Source organism: Rattus norvegicus, chromosome 9 (genome assembly GCF_021556685.1).
Source record: "Rattus norvegicus strain SHRSP/BbbUtx chromosome 9, alternate assembly SHRSP_T2T, whole genome shotgun sequence".
Lineage (NCBI taxonomy): Eukaryota > Metazoa > Chordata > Mammalia > Rodentia > Muridae > Rattus > Rattus norvegicus.
The window spans coordinates 97,021,171-97,049,080 of record NC_141542.1 but is presented as its reverse complement, the minus strand read 5'-3'; the positions used below and the strand labels follow the sequence as shown (position 1 = coordinate 97,049,080).

The window sequence follows — 27,910 nt, the reverse complement described above, 5'->3', positions numbered from 1 at the left end:
GTACAAACCACCAATGATGTGAATTTACTTGAGTTTCTCTAGCAAGTGAGGAAAAGAATGGCTGATCATACAGAGACTATGGTTTTGTTGGGTTCTTTGGATTACCTACCCTAAAAAACCACACAGCCATTCAAAGCAGCAAGCCCTGCTCCACCTTCCAGTGCAAACATTGCTCCAGCTAAGAGCTGAAGTCTGTCAGTCACCCACATCATTCTGGAACAATCCAGCTCCATGGCATAGGTGATATATTGTTGGTCCTGTATATTCTCCATTGGCTTTTCCTTATACTTTATTTCCAGCTGGCCTTAGAGCATTCAGATACCTTTGCAAGCCTGGTGGGATGAAAGGAAGGAAGCTTGTCCAGGTGGGTGGGTTTGCAGGATCTCAGAAGCCTTCTCTGAGATGGTTTTCAGTGTTACAGCTCTCTTTATTCACAGGTAATAAGGACTATATAAACACTAGGGAGTTGGTAGGGGTTTTTGAGATGAGTGGACATTATTGGCTGGGGCTGAGGTGTTGGAATGCTTCATTTACTAGAAGAGGAATTCCAGGGGCTTGCTGGACACGTCCTTATAGAGAAAGAGGAGGTTAAATCAGGAATTTGGCCTTGATGATATTGTGACTACCTCAAGGTAAGCCAGAGGTGGAGGTCAAAAGGATATGTGTACCATGGTGCAGGCAGACCCAGAACAGGGAGAAAGCAACCCTTACACCTGGCAGTCTCAAGATGAGACTTTCTGGACAGGGCTCGACCTTATTTTTGCTCCAGGTCTGCTCCCCACCTCACACATCCCGCCTTGTCCCACAATTTTCTATCTTGCAGTTTGTTTCACAGCATAGCTCTGAGTGTACCCTAAAACATTTCAAAGCAACTGTAGTTAAAAATAGTAGCATTAACAGTCCCTGGGAACCAGATTTGTACCCAGCTGCTATAATACACACAGATTGCATTGCTATGAGCATCTAATTTGAAATTTATCCAGGATGTTCTCAGATTGGGTACCAGCTGTACTGCCACTGTGTATGAAAACGATTATCCTTTCAATAGGTGTGGAACACACACACAGAGTTGCACACACACATATACACACAGTTGCACACACATACACACCCAGTTGCATACACACACAGTTGCACACACACACACAGAGCCACCCAGGATATTTTACAACCCACAATTAGAAAAGAAGGTGAATTCACAAGTGTGTTCTGCTGCAATTAAACTTGTCCCATACCTATCGCCTGCAAGATCAGAGGGGCCCAAGGCCAGGCCAGGAGCACCTCACTGATTCTTGTGCACTGTCTCATTTTAACTTATAAAAGACTAACAGACAGTGCTCAGTTTTCTTTAAGGTCAGTCAGAACTACCACTAAAATAAATATCATTCTCATATCCGTACACCTAAAGATGCTCAGGGCGGTGATATCTGAGATTCTCATGCTGTCCATGGCCCAGCAAGTGGTGGTTCGCCCCTGCGTGCATCCTTCCAGTGACAAAGCTCCTCGTACACCCTCACCACGTCCTTCTCTCTGCCTTTCTAGAGTTTTATTATTAGATAATGCATTTTCATACAGTTAAAACTGCCAGTCAACCAAAAATTTTTGCTGCCTTATGAATTCCAGGTCAATGCCCTACCTTCTTGAATATATCCTCAGTCCTTGAAGAAGTTTAGATTTTATTTTTTTACTATTACTAGTATTTTAAGACAGGGTTGTCTGTGTAGCTCCTTATGGCTTCAGACACCTGTCCTTCTGCTGTCTTTACTACCCCATTGCTGAGATTATAGTCCCATGTCCATGCTGGGCCCTAACAACCACTTCGGAGTTTTGTCTGCTATATTCACACATGCGTAGAAATGTCTAAAGCCCACATAATGGTCTGCACCTCTAGCCTTAGCCCTTGAGAGGGCTATGTACAAAGGTCAAATGCAAAGCTTCATGTACACCTCATGAGCAGCCATTCCAAGTGAAGGATTTCTACATGCCAACTGTGGATATGACCAAAGCGCAGCTTATGGGGCACATAGATTAATATAGTTGCAGTAATTCACTCATGGAAAAAGACTGTATTCAAGTCGAGTTTCTAACTCCCTCTTGTATTGGGAAACAAGCTGTGCTGATTTCAGTATGGTAAGTACTTACTCAAATGGCCTTTACAGTGTTTATGCAAAAGGCAATTTTTAAGTTAAGTGCTTTGAAATTCTTATCACATTTTAGTATATTTAAGTTGTGGGCATGCACACCTTGCCACAACAGCACTCTTCTACCACACAGGGCTCTAGAAACCAAACTTGGTGGACAGGCTTGGTGGTGGCCTTTATGTGCACAGTTATCTTTAGTCTTCGAGTAAAACGTTTTTATTCTGTCTTGCTGTTATTTCATTAAAATCTTATGAAGGAGAGATTTGTTTGATTTTTCCTCAGCAACTACTTAACAACAAGAATATCAACAAAACTGTGAGGAGACAATCTCAAGGAGTCTAAAAATACCACTCGAATACATCTCTAGCCTGTGTTCCTTTTTTTCCACATTATTTTCTACTAAATGTCTATGGCTAATATGAGTTTCAAAGCCATTCCAGCTACTTTATTGAAATATTTGATTCATTTAAATGATAAGATATTGTAGCAAAGTCCCTTAACCTAGAAGAAATAAAAATCCAACATTTCTCTAATGTTGAAGAAAAAGCAATTATATGGGGGCCTAATTTTTTGATGCATAATAAAGACAGGGTGGACGATGTCAGAAAAGCGCATGTGAAGCAAATATTGCCTGACCTCACTTGATAGCTTAGACCAAAGCGATTATGTATTTTAAGTAAGGCACTATAATTCCAAGGGACTGGATCAGGGAGAGAAAAATGACGTACATTAGCCTTAGTTCATGCAAAACTCTGACCGATATTCCCTGCATTTATCCTTATTTCTGTCCAAAAGCTCACAAAGACAGTTTAGGAATCTTTCTACAGCCCTGATTATAACTTGATTCTTGGTGCACACTCATAAGTTCTAATGCTGCCACCCAGAGTGCATTGGCTGTCTTTCGGTTAAGATGCCTTGGAGAAACACTTCAGTGGAGAACGTTAAGAGACAGATCAGACAGGGCAGCATTTGCCTTGCACACAGAAGACCTGATTCTGAGCCACAGAACCAAGGTTAAAAAGACTGGACATGGTGAGGCATGGCTGTAATCAGACCACAGAGGAAGTGGAGACAGGAGGATACCTGGAGCTTACTGAGTAACTAACCTATACTAGGCTCTTTGGTGAGTTTTAGGCCAGTGAAAGATCTTACCTCATAGAACAAGGTAGATAATGTGTGTTCACCGTGTGTGTGTGTGTGTGTATACACATACGACCAGCAAAATTTCACCAACACAAATAATATTTTCTTGCTTTTCTCAACTCTCCCAATACTCCAGGGTTTTGATATGGTAAAAATGTGAGTCACCATATAAGTGTGGTAACAGAAACTCTTCCCACTTTGGATATAGAAGTAAAAAGGAGAACTATGACAAAAATGTGTTTGTAAATAAAAACTTTGTCTAAGGAGTCGCGTCCTTCTATTATGATAAGTCCCTTGAATTCTTTCCATTGTAAATTGGAATGATCATTAATGATCCTCCTTTAAAACACAATTGATTAAGCAATAACAAAATATAAACCTGAGTAAACGTTCCTTGCCTACAGATCTGTATTTAAGGACAACCAGGGGAACGTGGACAGGGACTCAAGATTTTCACCATTGTATAGACAAGAAAGTAACAAAATATCATCCGAGGACCTCCTAAGACTGGTATCAGACTACAGAAGGTAGGTTATTCTGGACACCCCTTTAAGTCCTTTAGACTTTCGCCAACACTGATGTCTTCTCTCTATATAACAATGCCTGGTGCCCTGAGTCTCAACTAACCAGATAACTCCAGAAACAAATACTTTTCTGGTATCTTCCCATTTGTCCAAGTGCTGCCAGAACCATATAGATTAGTGACATGTTGGGCCACATCATCCATCTATAACCATGTGACAATAATCCTCACCCCTCACTAACCCCCCCCAAAAAAAACACAACTCATCTGGAAATAACATTATTTATGGTACTCGTGATTCTGTGGTTTCAGTTTGTCTCTTCCACGTATGATATTGACTGGCAGACATTAATTGGGACTGGAGAATCAACTTCTACCCCCCAGGAGCCTCAAGATGTGTTGATGCCCTTATTATACAATATATCTTACACTATTTGTCTCTAACACAGAGAGACCTTTCTTCATGAACTCGCTCATCAGATATCCTGGTCAAAACTTGCTCCCAAGTCTTTACAGGGCTCCTCAAGCCACCATGAGAAAATAAAAAAGAATTTTCCTGTGGCCTTTTAGATAGTTCCCTAAGGCATGACAAGCTGTAATCATGAGCGTACAAACAGCAAAACAAACCCTGTCAACCCTCGGGTTGCCAATGAACATGAAGAAATTATCACGGCATGTAAGAGGCACCTTCAGAGCACAATAAAGTGCTGACATAAGTTAAAATGTCTACTGGTGACTAGTTTCTGTGGTATAAATTAATCATTGATTACACAAACGTGGTTCATTGAACACAAGGTTGGGAAGAGTGGTAAAGTACCTTGGGGCTCAAATATACACCATATCTGAGTTCTTTTCCCAAAGAATACCTGACCAAAGCAACTTAAGAAAGGGATTCAGTTTGGCCTGTGCTCTTGGGGTTATAGTTCTTCATGGAGCAGAAGACACCAGGTCAGGAGCAGTAGTAAACTGATCTCATCTGCCGTCAGGAAGCAAAGAGCTAACAAGGAAAGGAGGTGGCCTGTAAACTCCAATCCCAGTCACCTATGTCCTCTAGGAAGACTCTACCTCCTAAAGGTTCTGCAGTTTTAAAGGGTGCCACAGGGGAGGGGCAACAAAGGAATCAACTGCCAGAGTCGAAGAGTGAACATGCATGATGACAGGAGGGGGTGGGGGGTAGCCTTACACACATGTAAAGACAGTCAATTCTTTGTTAATGCCAAGGGTAAAATGCAAACTGTCATAGCAAAAACTAGCTTTGTTCTCAGAAAGTCTTAAAATCCACTTCAACAATGAAATGCTCAAGCAAATTCAAATACGTCTTATTGACAAGACTATATAATTTACTGTTCTACCCATCTGGTCACATGTAAATGAAGTCGGAGAAAATAAATTTAAGTTATTATTCATGATATCAGTACCTGGACTCTGTTATAATTTTGTTTTTATTTATATTAGCTTTATTTATAGGTGTTAAACTATCCAAAGGGGAAAAAAATCAATGCACTATTACTTACTGTCTATCCTTTACCCTTCTCAAAGCTCAGGATTATAGAAGATGGATTTTTCTGTGAAAATGAAAATAATACAGTGTGTGTGTGTGTGTGTGTGTGTGTGTGTGTGTGTGTGATGTCCTTTCACAGAGCTGACCGGATAAGCAAAATGCAGACCATCCCTGGAAGCCTGGATATTGTTGTGGACAACATTCCCTTGGAGCAGCCAAGTATGATGCCCGTGTCGTCCGCGTCACGCTTCGTTTAGAGACCTCTGAGTATCTGTGTGGGAGGGCTGTTTGGTTCGTTGGTTTGTCAGTTAACGGGTTGGTCTCAAGACTTGGGTTGTCTGGGAATTCTGTCTTCCCAACTGGAATAGGAATTCATTATACCATAGGAATGTGGGGCTTGTTTGTCCCCTGAGACAGACAGGGAGTTCCTAATGGACACTGTAGTCTGTATACTCTATCCTCTGTTTTACAAATATGGATTTAATATCCACCATGATGCTGAATTATTCACATACTCTCTAAAACTCTGGAGAGTAACAGGGACATCAGATTCAAGTAAACAAATAGCTGATAGTGAGAGAATCTGGATTCTGTCTCATTTCCCTGACTCGACGACAGACTGGATCGGCCACACCGCACTGCCGAAAATTGCTTTGTGTACTGGGCATGCCCATCTAAGAGACTGAAATGTTATTATACATAGTGTCTGCCTCCTTTGGTACATGACAAAAATCCTCCTTGTACTGACCTAAAATGGAGGATTTCAGGATGCAGATAGAATCAAGGTTTCCTGTAATAAATGATAACTGGGTCAAGACTTACTGACAGGGACTATTAGGCTGACCATCTATCCTGATATATGCCCACAAATCACTGTAATATAAACTATCATGAGAATTCTAACTTAAGCTCTGACCTCAAATCATGTTTACATTGATTGATGGGGAACAGCAGAGGACAAGCTATTTCCTGTACGTGACTTAGGGAACGAGGCTGTACTGCCTGCAGCAAAGACAAACAACAGAAAAGAAAGCTGAACATCCCCTTTGAAGAAATGGTATGGAATTAGAGAAACTTGAGCATATAAAATGTTCAACAGGTTCCTGATTCAATACTAGAATTTTTCTGTGGTTCCCAAGGATGCATAACCCATCGCTTGTTTTCTCTGAGTCCAGGAAGATCCTCTGTAGAAAGGAAAAGCAGCAGGCCTTTTTCTCCTTCAACATAACAGTTTCCACCTCCAAACAGTGCAATGGCAGAAGTTTTGACTAAGACATTCCTAACCATCTTTTCCTTATTTTTTTTTGGGGGGGGGGGGAAGGTTGGGCTATTATTACAAAGCTAGAGTTTTAAAGGTGGTAAAACTTGAAAGAAAAGAAAAATCATAAATAATATACAGAGGCATTTGCTCTAAAAATCATACTATATATATGAAAATTGCTATTAATTCATCTGTTACTATTAGTAATAAACCCACTGAATTGCTTCTATTCTGCCATGCAATCATATATGTATTATATTTATAATAGCAAGTGAATGTCAACAGGTTACTCTTTATTCTATAAAATCTATACCTAGTATAGTCTGTATTCAGGAAATAATATGAAAACTATCAATCCATCTCAAATATTTGCCATGATTCTTAGCCATGAGTTTCAATACTAAATATATAGCTTTATTATCCCCAATGTCTGCATCTCATATTTTCATGCTCTTAGAACACAATACCAAATTTCCATTTTAGGTGGCTTCATGTTAAAATATGTTAAGTGTTGCTCACTTTAGAAGATCCATATTAAATGACAAACTCTTATTTTCTGATTTTTTAAGACTGTGTAACATCGTCCTTTATCCCTGTCAAGCCCTTCGACGTGATGGCTCAGTCAGAACCTACAGTGGAAGTGGAAGAATTTATTTACGACTCAACAAAGCATTGTCGTCCATACAGAGTATACAAAAATCAAATTTATGTCTACCCCAAACATCTCAAGTATGATAGCCAGAAATGCTTCAACAAGGTATGACATGTGTTTCTGAGGCATTGACTTCTCAGGCCACCAAATCTGGACCACACAAGATGTTTCTTGAACAAGCATCTACAAATAACTATGAGCTAAGACTTGAAGGAAATGCTTAGCCAGGGGTGGGTTCGTCCTAGAATTCACTTCAGGACCATTTAAAGAAGAATGCTCTTGTAGCATCTCAGAGGGCTACAATCGCTTGAAAATACATGATCGTATAATGCATTAATAATCCTTTCTAAAATCATCCTGACATAAATTTGATCTAAACTATCTTTTTTTTTTAGTTTCTTATGGTACTTTGAAAATAGCATGCTTAGTCCTGTGCTAAGAGCATTTTTGTTTCCTTTAAAATCTCTCCAAATCCTGCTGTTTCTGAGGACCATGGATAATGTCACAAGACAATGTTGGTTATTCTACTTTTTTTTTCAGATTTAATTAGAAGCTACTTATTTTAAATCCTTATACTATTTAGGGTGTTATTTAAGAGGAAATTACCATCTCCATTATTCCCCTCATTCTAATTTCAGGCACGAAATATAACTGTGTGCATTGAATTCAAAAATTCAGATGATGATGGAGCCAGACCCATGAAGGTGAGTCAAGGCATCTGAGGACGCAGCATGAGAGGAAGGACAAGCACCTTGCTCTTTTGCACCATGAAGGGATTTTTTTATATAAGTATGGTTAAATGAGGAACAATTCTGGGCATTGGTTCAGATCTCCTGAAAATGTATCTAACTTTACAGCCATCACTAACTCCGTCAAAAATGCTAGACTCCCCCAGCTCTGTACTTCATGATTTGGAAAAAGGAAAGTTATTACGATGTGAAATAAATATAGTCATTCCCTATAGAGAGTCTGCCGGTGCCCAAATTAGTTCACCTCTTGACTGTGCATGCTTGATTTGTAGCACTACATCCAGTCTGAGGTCATGCAGTCTTCACAAAAAGGCTACTATGCACCGGCCTATTGGATAATGCAGAATGTCCCCAGAGAGCTCATACTAATGTACAGACCTGTTGGCTAATGCAAGGTACCCCTATAATGCTCACATTTATGAAGCCCAGTGCCCCAGAGACTCTAAAATAACAGTCCAACTCGTTGATCACATGGGTTAATAATGTCACTATTTTGACCTGTAAAACTTTAACAGGATTGCCTTTTCTAGCATTCAGATGTGATATGCACCATTTTTGTTTTCATATTTTAATTTTAGGGGTATCACATAACAAAAAATAGCCTATAAAAATAAGGAGAAGAGCTGTTTTTAGTGAGCCTATACTCACATTTTCTACGTTGCAATGAATCAGAGGGAGGAGATACAGAATAACCAGGATAATGTCTAACCATACCGTTGCCTCCGGCAATTTCGCAGTACCATTGGGCACAAATCATACTCAGGTTGATGCTACCAACAAGTTTGTAGTCCTGTTCCAAAGAGTGATGATGAACTTAAGAATAAGGTAGCTCCTATAGGATAAAGAGGTATTGTTCCAAATAAGCTTAAGCCACTGTGCACATCCATACAGATCAAGCTTCTCTACAGCATTAATATCAGAAAAGAAAGATTGGCATGTGATGTCACTGGTAAGCAAAGACAATGACTACATAGGAAGCTCAGCAGTCCCACCAAAGCAGGGCTCCTATTGCGGATGAACTTGGAAAGAAGGGCAGCATCAGGTGTGTAGATCCCCTGCTTCATTGCATTCTCAATATTCACACAGAGATGTGGTGTGACCACATGTGAGATTAGAAGAGAGGCCCCGATCTCCAGGCATGGGTGTCTTCTCACCTGTATGAATCCTAAAAGCCTATCCAGTCCTCTGGTTTCATCAGATTCTGGGATAGCATGTCAAGGACTGGGTCTCTCCTATCCCTTTCACTTTCATGAGTACGAGTTGGTTTGAAGGGAACTGGCATTTAGCCAAACCTTAGAACTTTAACTCTAGACAAGAATTGGCTCCTACTCCCCAACAGGAAGTCATCCCTCAGGGCTCTGTCTTGAACACTGACTCATATTTATGGTAGTCAAAAGTCATACATCAAATTGGTTCACTATTTTCCCCTGGTGCTATACCTATAAGATGAATCAAGGCTTTTAGATGGTCTGTGACATCCCATCATATAGTACGTACAGGACAAGGTTTCAATAAAGTCCAAAGTTAACTGGATGTCATCTTGGGAAGTAAATCACAAAGTGCCTTAGTACTGGAATTGGGGACGGAGGGGTTGAATTTTTGGATTATTTTCAGGCACTCACAATTGTTTACCTCCTAACCTTCCAAACAGTGTATTTATGGAAAACCTGGAGGGCCCCTCTTCACTTCTGCCGCCTACACAGCTGTGCTTCACCATTCTCAAAATCCAGATTTTTCTGATGAGGTAAGGATTGGCTCCCACTGCCTCTGCCTAAAACTCCTAGGTGAGTAGGTCAGGGAAATCTTCTCTAGACCACATTTCAGTCTGAGGACAGCCATGTCACTTCCTTAGACTGTTAAGTGACAATGAGTACTGTAACACTGGCTGATGATGATCCTGGTTTATGTTTCAAATTCTTCCATTGAATATAAGAATGACCTTCAAAAGGGGATGGTTTTATTGTATTTTTTCCAAGGGAGACTTATGTTTTTCATTGATTTTTATGCATGATTTTAATGAAGACTTTTTTAGAGAGCTATACCAGCATATCATGTTATAGCAAGAAGACTAGATGCTGTGAATCAACACTATTGCTCATACCTGTATGAACATCACTGGGCTCAGTCTTCTCGCCTCATGGTTAGAAGTCTGACTTGCCCTAGAAAGCTCAACACTCTTACTATGCTCTAAACAAGCCCGATCTCCATAGCCTTGCATTAACTCCACCATAGCCTTGAGAATTGGCTACTGTTATCACCTCCTATTATACAGATGAGGATACTGTAGCTCTGAGGAACCAGGGTCATGTTATTACTCAGTAACAGTCAGTATTCACACCAACCCATGTAACTCTAGGTAGAAGCTTCCTCACTTCCTGTAAGTCATAACGTCACTGAGCTAGTGGTAAATCGCTGTACGTAGATTAGCTATGTTACAAACAGCCCAAGACAAGTTTCAGTGATTAAACTCCACTTCTAACCATAAGACTAAGATCTGAACTACTTCAACCAACTAGGATTTTATATGAATTCCTCAATCAATGCTGTAACAAATAGTACCCTTTAGTTGCCTAAAACGATACACACGGTTTACAGCTCTGGTGGTCAGATACTTGAATTGGCTGTCACATGACTGAAATAATGGCATCACTGCGGCAGTATATCTCTGGAAATTTCTAGAGGAAGATCTGTTTCCTTACCTCGTGCAGCCTTGAAACATCTCCTAGCACCTTGGTTTGTAACTGCTCCTGCCTACCTTTATAAGAACCATGCTGGAACCAGAAATGTAGGTGGAGTATTCCCCTTACTTATATTAAACCCTAAGTCCTATTCCTAACACCACATACATCTGGATGTGTGAGGATCACAGCCCATAGTAGAGGTAGGAAAATCATAAACTTAAGATAACTCCTTGCTTATCTAGAGACTTTGAGGCCAGCATGAGGTACATGAGATCCTTTATGAAAAGGAAGAGAAAGGAAGGAAGGAAGGAAGGAAGGAAGGAAGGAAGGAAGGAAGGAAGGAAGGAAGGAAGGAAGGAAAGAAAGAAGGAAGGAAAGAAAGAAGGAAAGAAAGAAAGGAAGAAAGAAAGAAAGGAAGGAAGGAAGGAAGGAAGGAAGGAAGGAAGGAAGGAAGGAAGAAAGAGAAAGAGGAAAAAGAGAGGCAGACAGACAGACAGAGATAAGACTCGCTGGAACCACACTGTACCCTTTTGTGATATGTGGTATAATCCCATGGTCCCCACCTTAATCCATCTTTGAAGTCCCCTTTGCCTTGCATCATCAAGTATTAATGGGTTCTGGATTTTAGAACACAAGAGTCAACTTCAGGAGCCGTTCTCTGTCTACCACCCCATGTTACCCATTTGTAATTTTCAAACTAATTAACAGAATTCCCTGGCCTCACCTTCGGCCTCCATATCTACTTAATGCTCTTATTTTCCCTCCATCAATCCAGGTCAGAAGGTTAAAAAGAAGCTAAGGCAAAGAGTTATTATCAAATTACAGAATATTGATTGACCTTTTGACAAAACACTTGTAAAAGATGCATTTTCAGTAGATGTAAGAATTTCATAAATTGGTGTTCCCAGGGTCTCAATGCTGTTAAATCTGGCTTTTCATCTTTTTTTTTTAATATTTCCCAGAATCTCATAAAACTGATGAGCTTTCCACATGATATATAGAGTATTAATCACTTAGGGGCCTCTGCAGCACAGATTTAATACTAAGGTTTTATTTTCTTGATTACAGGAAAAAATGATTCCATTAACTTTAAAATGGGTATAAATTATCCAGCTCATTGTTATAATAAAATGTAACTGCAGGATTTTTTTTTAAGTGGGGGATTGTGAAGGCCAGTTTTATGTCAACTTGACACAAGCTAGAGTCTTTTTAGAAGAAAGACCCTTAACTGAAAAAATGCCCTTACCAGCTTGCCTGTGAGATACTTTCATTATTATTACTGTTGTTGTCAAATGATGTGGGAGAACTAGATCACCACCGGCAGGGCCTCCCCTGGGCTCGACATTCTGGGTACTGCAAGAAGGCAGTCTGAAAAACCCAGCAAGCAGGACTACTCCATGGTTTCTGCTTCAGTTCCTGCCTCCAGGTTTCTGCTCTGTTTGAGCTCCTTCCTGTCTTCCTTTGATAATAGATGGGGATGTAGAACTGTAAGCTTAAATAAGCCCATTCCTCCCCAAGGTGTTTTTGGTTCTGATGTTATATCACAGCAACAGAACCCTAAGAGAGGGATATGCTTGTTACTATTTGCTGGAATTCTTAAGTACATTGCTATGTAGTCTCGACGTCGGTTAAGAAGTTTCCTAATGTTCTGCTTATTAGTATGTATTTTCAAAATATATATTGGTTTCTGTAGCAACCTTAGTAGTACACTGATATAATATCTCAGCCTGTAAACCATCCAAATCCAGGGATCCTTAAACTTTATCATACACCAAAATTATCTGGAGGACTCTGAAACAGAATACTCAGCCTAGGGTACTCAGCATCTCCAGGATAGACCTGAGATTTTATGGTTCCAGGTGATACCAATGTTAACATGGTAGGGACCACACTTAGTACTCTTCAGTCTTAAGTCCTTGCTTAAAGAGAATGGGAATAACTAGCCAGATGCACAAGACACCTAATTAATCATCTATGGGTACTGGCTATCACTTGACTTAACTGTTCTCAGAACAACGAAATGACTCATATAAAGCTAAGAGCAGGCTACTCTTCTTTAAGGCTGTTGTCTCCTTCTGATGTTAAGCACATTGTTTTAATCTCAATCCAAATGTGATGTCTTTCATTGCAGGTGAAAATTGAGCTACCAACACAACTCCATGGAAAACACCACCTTTTGTTCTCTTTTTACCACATCACATGTGACATCAATGCCAAAGCCAACGCCAAAAAGAAAGAGGCTCTGGAGACGTCAGGTACTTACAAGAAGTGACCTGAAGTAGTTGAACTTGAGTTGGAGACCATTTTGAAAAGATGCAATTCATTGATTCTTAAATAAGTTAATGCTTAGAGTGACACATGCAGATTTGTACTTCTTTGCTTTGAGGTTTGTGTTCAAAGCTTTTCTCCCTGCTGTTTCTTTGCAGTGGGGTATGCTTGGCTTCCGCTGATGAAACATGACCAAATCGCTTCTCAGGAGTATAACATCCCGATAGCAACAACCCTGCCTCCTAATTACTTAAGCATTCAAGATCCTGCAAGTGCAAAGGTATTGAGTAGCATATAGTTTACAAGAAAAGTATTTTAAAAAACAACCATGAAAATGGCTATCTTTTTTTCTCTGCTGTTTAAACTAACATGATAGAGTGTGTCCCTTGTACTTATGAAGTGAACATACAATAAACAATACAACTCTTATTTTATTTATGGCCACTAAAAATGAACCATTAAAAGATTGACTCCGTGGAAGTGTATCATGCTCATCTCCATAACTTCCCAGTGACCTGCATGTTTGCTCATCTCTAGAGCAGTGTGGCAGTAATGGCTCAGAACAGCAAATTAGCATAAACCATTTTTAAGTTGATTTCTTTATCTCAGTGTGTCAGTGATGGCGGCAAACTCTTTCTTGCAGCATGGTGGAAGTGACATCAAATGGGTCGATGGTGGCAAACCACTCTTCAAAGTGTCAACATTTGTTGTATCAACAGTGAACACTCAAGTAAGTACCATGTCCTACAATAGAGGCATAGACTATGATGTAAAACCTGATGGTGACTCCTGCATTACAGGGGGAAATGCGCCTTCTCATGAGTTGTCAATGGACAGGGGGCTGAACTTGCCAAGCATGAGAATGAGAGCATCATCTCTGAATGACCCCTAAGGTCACTCAGACCTTAGTACAACTGTCACTTGTCCTGAGGCTTCCTGGTTCCTTGAACCTGCAAGCAACACTAGGCTCTCCTGTCACCTACCCAGATGGCATCTTGCTTTTATTGTGAAGTACTTCCCGAGTTGTGAGTAAACCTGTGCATGTGGAAGCTGGTCCCCTTGCCATGACAGACAGCCCACTGCTGACATGGTCTTGTCTGCCCTGCTTTTCTTCTGTCAAAAAGGCCTACCAAGGGCCTGACACACATTCAGCTTTTAATAACTAACCAACTGGACAAATATATAAAAACATATCTAAGGGAGAAATGACCTTCTCTAATTAAGAAAAGAACCATACCCAGGAAACAGAAATGTGACATTCAAATGCAGGAGAGGAGTCTGTATCAGATGCCCATCTAGGATGCACAGCTAAAGAAACAGGACAAATATATTCTCAACCTCAAATTATCTCTCACTTCCTGACCACATAACTCAGTTCAGAAGTTGGAGAGATTCTAAGCATATTTCAACAGATAAAAAACAAGGTTTCATGGGGTTTATGTCACAGTTTTGGTTGTGTCATAATACTAGGCTGATGAAGATACACCGAGCCTGGAGCTATCCCTAGGCGTCCCACAACACACTGTCCTGTGTGTAAATAATACACGGCCCTGTGTGTCATTGAATATGGAAGAGAGATATATAAAGTTCTTTCAAATGTGGACCGGAAAAATAAGGGATATTGAAAAGAAAGGAAGAAAGAGATAAGGGGGGAGGAAGAATAAAGGGGTGGAAGAAAAAGAAAAATGAGAAGCAGGCCAGGAAAAGAGGGAGGAAGGGAAGGGAGGGAGGAAAGGAGGAGGGGAGGGAGGAAAAGAAGGATACAGGCAGACAGTGAGGGAAGGAAGGAAGAAGAGAGGGAGGAGAAGGAAAGAGACAGTCAGAGAGGGAAGGAGGGAGGGAGGGAAGGGTGAAGGGAGGGAAAGAAGAAAGGAAGGAGGCTGGGAGAGAGGACGGGAAGGGAGAAGGGAGGGAGGGTGGGAGAGGAGGGAGGGAAGGAAGGAAATGGGCAGAGAGGGAGGGGAGGGGAAGAGATAAGGGAGGGAGGGAGGGAAGGAGGGAGGAAGAGAAGGAAGAAACAGGCAGGGAGGGAGAGGAGTGGAGGAGGGAGGGAGAAAGTGAATGAGGGAGTGAGGGAGGGAGAAAGTGAATGAGGGAGGGAGGGAGAAAAGGAGAGAGGGAGAATAGAGCCAAGCCAGCCAGGAGATGCCATCCTCTAGCCAGGGCTATTTGGCCAACAGAGAGGAGGGAGCAGGGAATACGCAGCGTGTGAGTGGGCATCCTCAGGTAGAGTGTGTGGATCAAACAGGGCCTTCAGATGACCCCTCTGTCTATGGCAGAGGAGGGCTCCAATGTTTGATTTCATGAGGAGACACTGCTTGCAAGTGCTTGCCCCTGGCACTGAGTTTGTGTGTCATCGCAAATTAACACTTCTTTTGCCTTTGCAGGACCCACATGTGAATGCATTTTTCCGTCAGTGCCAAAAAAGAGAAAAAGACATGTCTCAGTCCCCTACCTCGAGTTTTGTCCGCGCCTGTAAGGTAACATGCCATGCAGATTCATTGGTTTCCAGGGGAAAAAAAACAGGCAAGGAAAACTTATTTCTCACTGAATAGCAAGCTAAGATGTGGTTATTGTTCAGACCTTTCAAAGACCTTGCAGTTCAGGGAGCAAACTATTTTTACTTCGGTTTCTACATGATTCCGTTATATAAAAGGGAAGAGAGGTAAAGATCAGCTTTTATTATCCAAAACAAAGATAATTGGAAATTTGTGTGTATTTACCATTGCTAAGGAAGCAGAGAGTCCCTTCAACATGACCTACATCTTCCACCACAGTGAAACAGGGAAGTGAAAGGCCAGAAGAAGGGGGGCTAAGGTCATCACGTCACACCTCTGAAAGCACCTGCAGACTGTGCTGGGCTGTCCCTCTCTTTAGCTGTCTGTTTCTTCCTGCAGAACTTGCTGAATGTGGACAAGATCCACTCAATCATGAGTTTCCTGCCTATCATCCTGAACCAGCTCTTCAAAATTCTAGTGCAGAACGAGGAAGATGAAATCACTGGGACCGTCACCAGGTATCCATAGCAACACTGGGAGGGGGGGACAGAACGGGTCCACGGAACCCTGATGACATGATTCCAACTAGATTGCCACATATGTGTGTGTTTCATGTGAACTTGTTTTTCAGATTTAAGCATTTCTCACACTCTAATCCTTATTTTCTGGTCACTATCTATTATCATTAGTGGAATGCTAGGTGCTTTTCTTTTGTGTTTTTAAATATTTTATTTTGAGATAACTGTAGATTCATAAGCCATTGAAAGGAATAATATGGAGAGAATAAGTGTTTTTATTACTTACTCTCCCCCCATTGGCAACATGCACACACACACACACAAAGACACACACAAACACACGCATGCACACGCACACACACAAACACACACACACACACACACACCTATCTGTGTATATACAAAATTATACAATGTGTAATCACTTGGCATTAGCTTTTTTGCTCATCACAAAAGAAGATTCTGGTGTCTCTCTGTGACTAGGGCATTTCTTTTCATGGCTGAAAAATATCTTATATGAATTGTACCACAGTGTGTTTAAGGAATCATTTGTTGAAAGACATCTGAACTTTTCTCCATTTGGGGACTATACTGGATGAAGTTATCATAAATATTCATATATAATTCTATATAAACATAACCTAATGCATTACTAATGATGTGAATCCTATGCCTTGGCTGTATAGCTCATTACCTGAGTGATGGATTTGTTCTTTTTAAAAACTGCTAAAATATTTACAAGGACAGTTATATCATTTTATAATCCCACTGAAGTTTATAATTCCTTTTGTGTTAAATTTGGTCATATCATATTCTTTCAGTATCACTCATGAGTCTAATCATGAACTCAGAATTTTGATTTATATTGCTTTAAATCAATAATTTAATAACATATTTGTTTTTAAAATGACCATAGCATTATGGAAAAAAATCAGAGCTAGTGTTGAAATGTTGACTGTATCTTCCCTGTTCAGATATATGTGTGTGTGTGTGTGTGTGTGTGTGTGTGTAGGTAGATAAATATAAATATAAATATGTATATATACATATACTTCTGTACTTACAATGAAGGCTTTTAGCCTTGTTTTTAATGAAAACTCCCGAAGTTCTAAGAAATTTTAAAAAATCACTATCAGTTCCACAAACCTCAAGTTCTAGACCCAGATTAAAAATCTCAAATTGTGCCATCAACTAATGTCCTTTTCAGTTGAGTGTGTATGTTGATGTTGATTTTTAAATATCGCAACTTCTAGATCTGTTGTAATTTCTGAGCTCGCCCAAAGCTCTCCAACCACGCAGCATCTGTTCATGTTGGTATGAAAAAGTACCAATGTTCCACTGCCACATGAAACTCTAGCCCAGCTAATGAGGGAGATATCTAGCTTAACCTAATCTTTTTTTCCAAAAATAGGTCTTCCGCTCTCAGGTTGGAAGATGAGCCCTTTAAAATGGAATATGATCATTAATCAGAGCCTAATTGGGTATTTAAAAATGATCCCTTTTCCAGGAAGACAATGTCAGCAAGTGCAGAGACCACACGTGGTACATTCAGCTCAGACACAATGTCTCCAGATACTGCATGCTAAGACCGTAGTCCTTGGAATGTTTCTGGTTGGAAATGGCTCCCAGGTGATAGAAATATATCAAGTGCCCTCTACTGGAGAATGAGGAAGGAATAAGAAGAGTGTGAATTAACTAATTCATTCAGTCATTCGTTCACTCACTCATTCATGAAATAACCCTACCCCATTTCCACACATGTCTAATTAAGACAAAGTGCTGTCTGTGTGCCTTCAGCCAGGTCACTGAACATCCATGCTTTTCCAGGGTTCTGGCTGACATTGTGGCCAAGTGTCATGAGGAGCAACTAGACCATTCTGTCCAGTCATACATTAAGGTAAGGAGTACCATTAGGCCCCTGATCATACCCCCTGTGCTGTGTGGCTTGTCTCATTTCCTGTCTGCACTAAGTGGGAGGTTCTCACTCTGATGTTTTATGGTGCCCACCACAGTCAGACACAAGTTCACTTTAGTAGAATTTCATTTCTTTGAATTGATGGACTAGCTGTATTGCTTACATGTAAAACTGCTCTGTGTCTGTGTGTGTATGTGTGTGTGTGTGTGTGTGTGTGTGTGTGTGAGAGAGAGAGAGAGAGAGAGAGAGAGAGAGAGAGGAGAGAGAGAGAGAGAGAATTGATGTGGGAATGGTGGAAAGAAAAGAACAGAGGAGAAAACTAAAATAGTGCTTCTTTGAGGTTGATGTTAGAAATGTATGAAATTTCTGGGCCAATTAAGGAAGACTGTGGGTTTATTGAGCACTCTATGTTTTTTCTGCAATGTTTTCTTAGCTCTTTTTATTGTTTTTCTCAGGCGTTATTTCATTTCCCCAGTTACTGTATATTTGTACCTGCTTCTGGTATGTTGAGTCCTTTATCTTCTGTCATGAACCATTTGCCCATCTCATTGGTGTGCACTGCTTCCTCAGTGTCCCTTGTCAAGTGTCCACTTGGAGATGTTCTCTTCTCATTTTCAGTTGGCTGGGAATTGGTGCCAGTGAACTTGGGATGATGTTTGTACACTCACTGATACCTCTGCTACAAACATCCTTCCACTGAATACACAGGAGCAACCCCATCCAAAGGCAGAGACAAGAATCCTAAATCACGTTATAAGACCTCCAAAACTTACAGTACTATTTTGTTCATACAGACTAGATCTTTGGAGTTGTTGATTTTTAACGCAAATACATTCAAGTTATATATGGTGATAAACACAGACTTGTGCATTCTTAATGTCTAGAAATGCAACTGGAGAACTGGGGCCCTTTGTGCTCAAAACTTCTTTTTAATAATAACTGGGATGATAGAAATGTTGGTACAAAAAGAAGCTAGAAATCTCATTCTGGAATGAACCATTCAGATCTACCTGTAAGGATTCCTATGTATTTTCTGCCAGAAATGTTGGATGTCTTCCCCCAAGTACCAAACCATGAAAATACCCTGACTGTAGAAATATTCATTTCATGACAACTTCCCTGCGATATAATTTTATCTGCTAGGACCTTGACTTCAATTGCTAAAGGCTAATTCCACCTACAGATACCCTATAGTTTACTCTCTGTTTAAGAGAGGGGTGTCATTTACTTTGCTGGTGGATTGAAATGTGTATGTATTTGCCAGTGGAATTATCTTCTCAATACTTATCCTTTCTATTTCATGCACAAAGAAGCCATATAGAATAAAATGATTCCTTGAATCATTGTACTTCATTCCAGCAACTCTATTTCAAGTGTAGTGTCAACATCTCATCCAAATGGAGTTGTTTCAAAATATATTAAGAACTTCAGCTGTTGGGGCCATCACCAAGGCCAGACACCTGTGAGAACCTCAGATGCTTGGACTCTTACTCTGTGGTCCTCTTGGAAATGTATCTTGGAATGGGCTTCAATCCCAACCAAGAAAAGACAAAATGCCTTGGCAGGATTGTCTCAGTCTGCAATACCATAGAGTGGTGGTTTATCTCTTTTGCTCTAAAGTAGTTCAACTCCAGAAATCTTCATACATGAAATGCCAGTTTGATGATTCCTAATGATTTTTAGACTTTATTTTCAAATAAGCAAACACTTCCTATTAAGCACAATTACTACAGAAAAATCCCTAAACTAAGACATGAGAGACTAGAGTCTAGGCAATGACATGTCCTGACAAGTGAGATACAAAAGGAAGTGGCTAGACATCTCAGGAAGTAGATAGAAATCAGGAACCTCAGTTTTCTCCTCTGATACACAAGAGGAGACAGATCAGATGAGGATCCAGCTGTGTGGTTCTGTGATCAGACCCCTGCTGAGTTAAATGGGTGACAGCCTGACCTTGCTCAGAGTCTGAATTTATTCTTACCATAGATGTAGGGAGGCATTTAACATATAGATATATATTAAGTCCCACCCCTAGGAATATTGTTAAAAAAGAAAAAAGAACCTGATGGGCCGATTTCAAGACATGCTTGTATATCCTTGGGTGGTATCATTGTAATTTATATTAATTCACAAGTAAACAAAAAAAAAACATTTCAAGTTCAGTGGTACTAAGTGCTGCTAACTCACTCCATTCACAGTATCAAATCACACACATACACCATGTCCTTTTCAAAGATGTGCAACTAAGTCGATCTAATTAAGTGCCATGCTTCACAGGGGTTTGTAGCACTTCCAATTCTGAGAATCAAGTTTACAATGTAAGAGTATTCCAGCTCCATTTGCAATGAATTACCCTGAAAGCTAAGTAACTGCATTGAGTTAGAGAGTTGGTAGTAAGCTTGTCTGCATATGAAGCACGATGCTTAAGGAAAATTAATCACCTTAGTTATAGCTGGTTTTATGAGTCCATTGGTTTTTTTTGTCTCCCCTTTGAGAAGAGTGTCAAACCTCAGTCCCTAAGGTTTGCTGATGGGCTTGAAAATCCCATGAAAAGGTTAGAGATCCAAAAGTAAATGTACCAGTCTCTCGTCTGCCCTCCCTCTCCATTGTAATCTAATTGTGAATATCGTGAGGGCGATACCTTTTCTTGAGGTAAACCCAACTGCTAAACAAACCACTGTAATCCAGTATGAAGCATTTTGTTTTCAAAATGTGTTTGTTGATATTTGTGTGTTCTTAAAATATATGAAGAGATAAAGAAAAGTATTACCAATATGATCCTTGGAGAGACGGTGAGAAAAGTAAGCAGCATTTGTTATATTGCTGATGACTGATGTTTGTCAACCTCTTTATAGCTGTGTCTAAGCACAGGATGGTAGAACCTGAGCTTGTGGGGGACTCACCTCCTTACCTCTGGAAAGCACTTGCTACCCCACTTGGCTATTTGAGTGGGTGCTCTACCCTTTCAGGATGAAGAATTGCTACCATGCCACCTGTTGCCAGTGGAAGGGAAGAGAAGGGGAGAGTGTCCTAAGTAGGTGGGTGCGAGCCCTCCATGATTCCTTGAACCTGCTCACTGGCTCTCTGGCCCTTTCTCTTGATTTCAACAAAAAGAGTGCCAAGAAGAGCCTAGGTGAGGAAGGCCCTACTTCTGCAAAGACCCCAAATAGGAGCAAATATGTCCTCTCTTATATCATCAGGCCTCCACTGACTCCATGATGAAAGCAGACACAAGCAGTTGATTATGAGAAATGAGTTATTTTATAGAATAATCTTTGAAGCTTTCTATAGGTAATTAACCTCTTTCACTGTTTGGGTTTTCTTCAGTTTGTATTCAAGACCAGGTCCTACAAAGAGAGAACGATACATGAGGAATTGGCTAAAAATCTGAGTGATCTTTTGAAGTCAAATGATTCAACAATAGTCAAGCATGTTCTAAAGGTAATTCTCTTCATAATCGTGGATAAGTATACAAGCAATGGGTGCAGACCTCCTATCACTAGAAGGTGATAGGACTTGCTGATTTCCACAAGTCATTTTCCTTCTAGCTTTGACATAGCTTGATAGAATTAAACTTTGATATGAAACCTATCAAGTAAAAGGGAAGGTTTATATCAAGAGAACAGAGAGGATTGGTTGCAACCAAAGTAAGTGCTCTGATCTAAAGGCAGAATGAATTACTCTTAAAAATTATCTAGGACATTCACAAATAGTAAGTATAGCACAAAGCTTGGGCAGCAAGTTACAGGAGGAAAAATACTTAGGAAAGGATCCTATTGGTATATTCACAGGTGTATTGACAATATTGAGTTAGTGAGTAAAAGCCAGTTTTGAGTCTCAAGTTGGAACATGCGGGGACATGAAAAAGAGACCATGGATAAAAACTATAAAACAATGTGTATAGAACCCTGAATTCAGATACAAGCTTCTTGTCTACTGTAACTTGAAAAGTTCATCCAATTAGATCCCAGGGATTAGCAAACATCTAGAAGGCAATTTAATATTATAAGCCATCCACAGAGGTTCACAAAAATCTTAATTCTGAGAACCCAGCAGTTTATGTTTTAAGCGTCCTTTGAGTATATTCATTTATTCATTTGATATATGTCAGGAATCTACCTTAAAGCAGTCAGACTAGCAGGCACTTGGGATGCATTAGAGCAATGACTAAAATCCCATGTCCTCGAGAGCTTACATTATACTCTTATACTGTGGGAGTATTGAAATAATTTAAAACACACACACACACACACACACACACACACACACACTTATACATCTGCAAATAGAATGAGAAAATAAAGCACAGAGCAGTAGGTAAGAGGAATGAGCATGCTGAGGAGAAGAAGTGACACTTGCACCTCGACTAGGGTAGTCAGGTGACAAGATGGAGAAAGGGGCACTTGAGAAGAAGGCATGAAGGGGGTCAGGGAGCTCCCCTTGGGGCCTTTAGAGTAGAGCATTGCATGTGCAGGAAAAGCCTTTACAATTCAGTGAGGTTGTAGCACAACTCTGGGTCTGGGACAACCAGTGTGTACGAGGATGCGAGGAGTTTAAATAAAGCCAGAGAAACCATGAACAGCCTCGGATGCCTGTGGACCACCATGAGAATGGAGAGCATCTGTTAATTCATAAACCAATGGCAAAGTGTTTGTGAGAATGACTAAGAATGCAGTTTGGGGTAATATGGATGATGGAGATGGTTTCTGTATGCCTTGGATTCTTTAAATGGTCTTAATGGCGTGGGCTTCACTTCCAGTTTCAAGCAGACACTTTGATTCCTTTAGTGAAGTGACCTTCACTAAGCCGAGACTACTTCTTCACAAGGGACATTACCTTCCTCCCCTTTACCTAAGCCAGTCCCTCAGAATTGAAGGTGATGTTTCAAAATAGTTGCCACAGTACCACACCAGCCAAAAACTAGATGTGGTTCAAATGCCCTCTGGTAGCAGAGCAAACAGGTTCATACTCATTCTCTATGTCATGTGGCAATGAGATGTTACTCCATGCTAATGACTCTCCACAAATGAGACTCTAAACATAGTGTGTTGAATTTAAAAGGAAGTCTCAGGAGACAGGCTTAAGAATAGCAATTCTTATGTGGAGTTCAGTGATTTGAAAATAAAATACTTTATTGTATAAGTATTGGTGGGTTGATGATTAGGACAAAACAGAGTCTGATGGTGAGCCTGCCACGAAAGCTTCATTCTAGTTTTGTGAAACAGAGTATCTCACGAGTCACTTTTTCATGAACAGATGCTCAGAAAGTCATCTCAAGTAAATTGTTGACTTTTTACCATAATTTTTATAGTATTAAAAATCGAAGTATATGACATGAACTATTACAATTATAACTTTGATAAAGGTTAAGGTAACAGAAAATGTGCTATTTCCCTGGTCCATTTAACTTATTCATTTGCTTTTAAGATTGAAAAATGTATAACAATATTCTATTGTAAAGGTCATAATTATCATTATTTTGCCATAGATTAATAAATCCTTCATTGTCTTTTCTCCCCTGTAGCATTCTTGGTTCTTCTTTGCCATTATTCTAAAATCAATGGCACAGCACTTGATTGACACCGATAAAATCCAGGTAAGATCCTAGGTAATAGAGCAATGTAATATCATCCAACAATTACACTAATGAACGTGTTCTCATTAGTTCCACATTTATTGGCTGTGTAAAACCTTAGCAATTTGTGTTAATTGCTTTTTACGTGCAAGAAATGGTCATGAATGTTAATACGGCCCATTCAGAAGCAGATACCAAGACAAAAATGACAAATGCAAAGATCTATGGAGAAAACTTAATGTAAAGGACAAACAGGACTGGAAATACAAGGGAGGCAGGTTTGATAGCTATGAGAGAAAACAGAAAGGGAGGAGTAGTTGGTTAAAATGAGCTTGGCAGTGAAGAAGCTTTCAGCCTGGCCAATGAGTCATCTGGAAGCAAAGAATGTTCATTGGAGGCATTATGCTCTGCACAGGTCCTGCTGGCCAGCCTCAGTCAGCTCCATCATGGAATGGAAGCAGCTTGAGATACTGTGGGATTAACTCCAGCTCCTGCTACAGCAGCTGGTCTCCTCAGAAGCCTGCCTACCTGAGCTTACCATCCCCTTCCTCTATAATCTAGGTCTACTCACCCTAGCTCACAGCTGGAAAGGTCTTGGTGTCCCACCAGAGAGTGACCCAGACCCTCCTTCCAGGGTGCTCTGAATCTCTGATAACCTGACTTTACTGCAGCCAGGCCTGCTGTGTGTCATCTCACACAATCACAATCAGGTAACGAGGACCTACCATGAGCACCCAAGGGAATAACATGAGTTCTCATACACATCCCATTTAGATAAAGCTAGGGAGGTGCTCTAAGACTCTGCCCACCAGCAACGCAGGAGTAGAGTATTGCATTGACAAATGGCCATGGTAAGGATCGCTGACATTGTTCTGACTTGCCTTCCTAGTGGATGTTAGGCAGTGCCCGAGTTCTCTCTGACATCCTTACAAGAGAGTTTCAAACAATGAGTTGCACGCTCAGTATTGATCTAAATACCTGTTCCTTCTATATGAACCTCATACCTAAGACCAGGTATGAGGTAAAATGACTTTAAGGTGGTTCTTTCACACACATGCACACACACACACACACACACACACACACACACACACACACGCATACACCATCCATCTATTTGTTACCAGAACTTTAGTCAAGGATCTTCAGTGTCTGTAAGTATGGGCTCTTAACAGGATATACATGAGAGTGACTTCAGTTTCTAGGTAGGAATGCTATGTAGATCTTCTGTGCAGTGATGCTTTAAGTGTCTGAGCATCTCCCTCTCTCCAGCACACAGAGCCTTTGGTGAATGTCCGTAAGGCCTCTAGAGAAAAATTGTAGAGTCATTGCTGCACATAAGTTACTTAGTACACTTTTGGAGGCTTTCCTCTAATGTAATTTCCTCTTTGATTCCTACGTACTGAATGTAGAAGTTAACTTAATGGGATAGACCCCTTGATCTTCCACTTGTCTGGCCCTAACTTCCTTGTGCATGTCAGTTACCACCAGAGGTCAGCTCCTGTGTATTTCATACATCATTATTCAACTCTATGGGTCCCTCTGAGTCAAGCCCCTTTGGATATACCTCTGCCTTTAGGACTAACCACAACACTCTAGCCAAGCACATCATGTGGCCTCAGTTACTAGGGTGACTCATTATCCTCATGGCTGTTAATGATTCAGTCCTGCTTCTGCTACCGCCAGACACAAAACCCCATGGAACGTCACAGTGATGGTACTACCAGCACCTTGTTGGTGGCTTGGGGTCATTGGAGTATTTATTGTGATTTCCTGTGAAACATCAGGTTCTAATGGGCACAATGGTCTCAATTAATAGCAATTCCTACAGGTATACCTTCTTCTATGTCTTTGTGCCAGCCTTTATCCTCTGTCTGCTACAGTGGCTAAGAAAATTACAATTTGACTTCAGGTGACTTATATCCATTTTTAGGATCTGAAAAACATCAATTCCTACAGAAAGCTACCTATCATTTAATCCTATATGATCAAAAAAATACCATCTCCTCTGTTAATTATAGTTTGCCACTTCATATTTTCTCTCTCATCACAGTCTCAGTGGCTAATATATATAGTCTCTAGCCTTCGTGGTTAGGCCCAGGAAGCTGTCAGGTTGGGCCTTTACCAAAGAAGAGGTGGGTGAGCTCCCCCAGAGTTTATCTGTTTCCTTCCAAAGCCAGGGCTTTGTGGTGTTTTCTCTAGTGAGAGAAGAGCCAACTGTTATGGGGAGATAGACAACACTATAAACAACAAAAGGTTAAGGACAAAACACGGGGTGTGTGATGTCACCAACCAGAAACACCTGCCAGGCCCCAGCACTTGCCAGCTATCACTTTGACCTGGGTATGAGGAAATGCTTTACTGTTCACTCACCTCTGCAGAGTGCATGTCTACACCACAGCCCCTGCATGTGTGTTTTAGATGCATCTACTTTCCAACTTCTAAAGATAAGAAAGAGCCTCCTTCCCCAAAGGAAGAAGAGAATCTAACATGTAGATAAGAACAATTCCTAACTCAGAATTCTGCTGTGCTGGGATAAGAAATTTTCTCAGTGTAATCCCTGCTTTGTCACTGAAGTGTTGAGTAGTAAAAATAACACATGACCCGAGATGCATTGGACTAAATTCTGCTACAGTTATTGATATGTATCTTCTCATCTAGATAGGTCACAGAACACACTAAGAACAAATGATCTAGACATCCCCATGGTGCCCAGGAGTTTGTCTTTACTGATCCCAACTTGCCTTTTTGTTACCTAAGTCAACAGTAGCCCTCACACTAATCCCATCACCTTCCATTTTTCTTACTAGTCTCCATAGGAAAAGTTTTCATCATTTGACACAAAAGCATTCATAGGAAGATTGTCCCAAGTGTTTGAGTACTTTCTTTCCTTTTCTCTCTCTTTTAATTATGAAGTGGCTTTCTATACTTAAGGAAGTTTAGTCGGGAATTTCCGGAGCAAGTGTGGAGAATCTGAGGGAGTTGGGAGCAACCTAAATGCTCCTGAAATTTGGTCTACTGAATGCTGTGATGTGGCTTCACAGAGAGGACCCCTGTGTGACTCCCGGCCTTCTGATTTAGGAACATTCATATTCCTGAGATCTACTAAAGGTCTTTCTCAACACTGATCTCAAGTCCCAGCATGGAGCTAACAAACCTTCTATTCCTCCCCATCACTCACTAGTTTCCAACAAAGCTCCCAAATGGACCAGACCTGGGTTGACCCCTCATGACCTTGGCTGTCTAAGAACCTAGCTTCTCCTCCTCTCTGCTCCAGATGTGCAGTTTGAGAGTCACCGCAATAACCTCCCACCCATCTTCTACCTCAAGCTTTTCTGATATTCATCCAGAGAATAATTGGAAATATTCCATGTGTGTTTGTCCCACCACATACCTTCAGGTTAAGAGTAGGAATAGACCACAAGGAGAATGTCAACAGAAGGCTTAAAGAGGGTGGATGAAAGAGAATATGAAAATCTATAGCATCCACACATGTCTCCCAGGAAACAATATGCTATATGTAATAAGTCTTAGAAATTAACAAGCCCCAAAGAAGAAACTACAAATGTGTTTCACTTATATGACAAGTCTTTGTTGAGCCAGGGGATGGCCCAGTCAGGAAAGGGCTTTCTGCACAAGCCAAGGGCCCAAGTTTGACTCCTAGTACCCACATATAAAGCCAGGTGTAGTTGCATTTACTTGTAATTCCGGTTCTAAAAAGTAGAGACAGGTGGATTCCCTGGAGCTCATTGGCCAATAGGCATAGCTTAAACAGCAAGCATTAGGTCTCAAAGAGAAACTCTGTCTGCCCACAAAATAAGGAGGACGGCTCCTAAAGAACACAGCTGAAATCAATCTCTGGTCTCCATACACACACACACACACACACACACACACACACACATATATACGTGTGCAAATATACCTGTCTATTCACAATACTCCCCCACAGACACAAACACAATAAATAAATGACTACTGCTTTTTGAATAGGTAAATTATTTGTCTTTATTGCCCAAGATAAATGGAGAAGAATGAACATGGCATATATGATTTATTAGATTGGATTTTTTAAATCAATTTGTATGATTTCAACAATAAATTTTAAATACATACAAAGAATAATGATGAGGCTTTCAGGATCCTTATAAGTGGTCTTACAAAAAGAAAAATAAAAGTTGGCTCCAACATTCCATTATTTAAATCTCCATTTAGAACAAACCCTGTAATAATAGCCCTCATGGTTTGTATTTCTACAGTATGAAAGGCTGCATGCTTGTAGGTGAAAATTATGTGACTCAATCTAACTCTAATTTTAGTGACAATAATTATAAAAGCCAACTTGTAGAGATGAAAGAGTTTTATTGACCTTATAGAAAAGACCTATATGAACCCAAAGACAGAGCTTGGCTATCTAAGAGTTTCCCCTTTTATAAAGACATCCAAACATGACATAAAATTGTATCAAATCTCACATCCAAGCTC

The 27,910-nt window shown here is 40.4% G+C and overlaps 1 protein-coding gene across 49 annotated transcripts in view; it reads left to right on the top strand.

Annotated features, from left to right (window-relative positions):
* Window positions 1-27,910, top strand: part of Dock10 (dedicator of cytokinesis 10) — a 257,968-nt gene that overhangs the window by 175,840 nt on the left and 54,218 nt on the right. For all 49 annotated transcript variants that reach the window (XR_015628577.1, XR_015628576.1, XR_015628575.1 and 46 more), the window contains exons 15-27: window positions 3,689-3,811; window positions 5,448-5,527; window positions 7,139-7,326; window positions 7,860-7,925; window positions 9,622-9,714; window positions 12,783-12,906; window positions 13,078-13,199; window positions 13,563-13,649; window positions 15,307-15,399; window positions 15,817-15,935; window positions 17,763-17,832; window positions 21,178-21,291; window positions 23,375-23,446. Coding sequence is in view for 41 of the 49 variants with exons in the window: in XM_087565510.1 (XP_087421636.1) it covers window positions 3,689-3,811; window positions 5,448-5,527; window positions 7,139-7,326; window positions 7,860-7,925; window positions 9,622-9,714; window positions 12,783-12,906; window positions 13,078-13,199; window positions 13,563-13,649; window positions 15,307-15,399; window positions 15,817-15,935; window positions 17,763-17,832; window positions 21,178-21,291; window positions 23,375-23,446 (1,351 nt within the window). In the remaining 8 variants the exon portion in view is untranslated. The remainder of the gene's footprint in view (window positions 1-3,688; window positions 3,812-5,447; window positions 5,528-7,138; window positions 7,327-7,859; window positions 7,926-9,621; window positions 9,715-12,782; window positions 12,907-13,077; window positions 13,200-13,562; window positions 13,650-15,306; window positions 15,400-15,816; window positions 15,936-17,762; window positions 17,833-21,177; window positions 21,292-23,374; window positions 23,447-27,910) is intronic.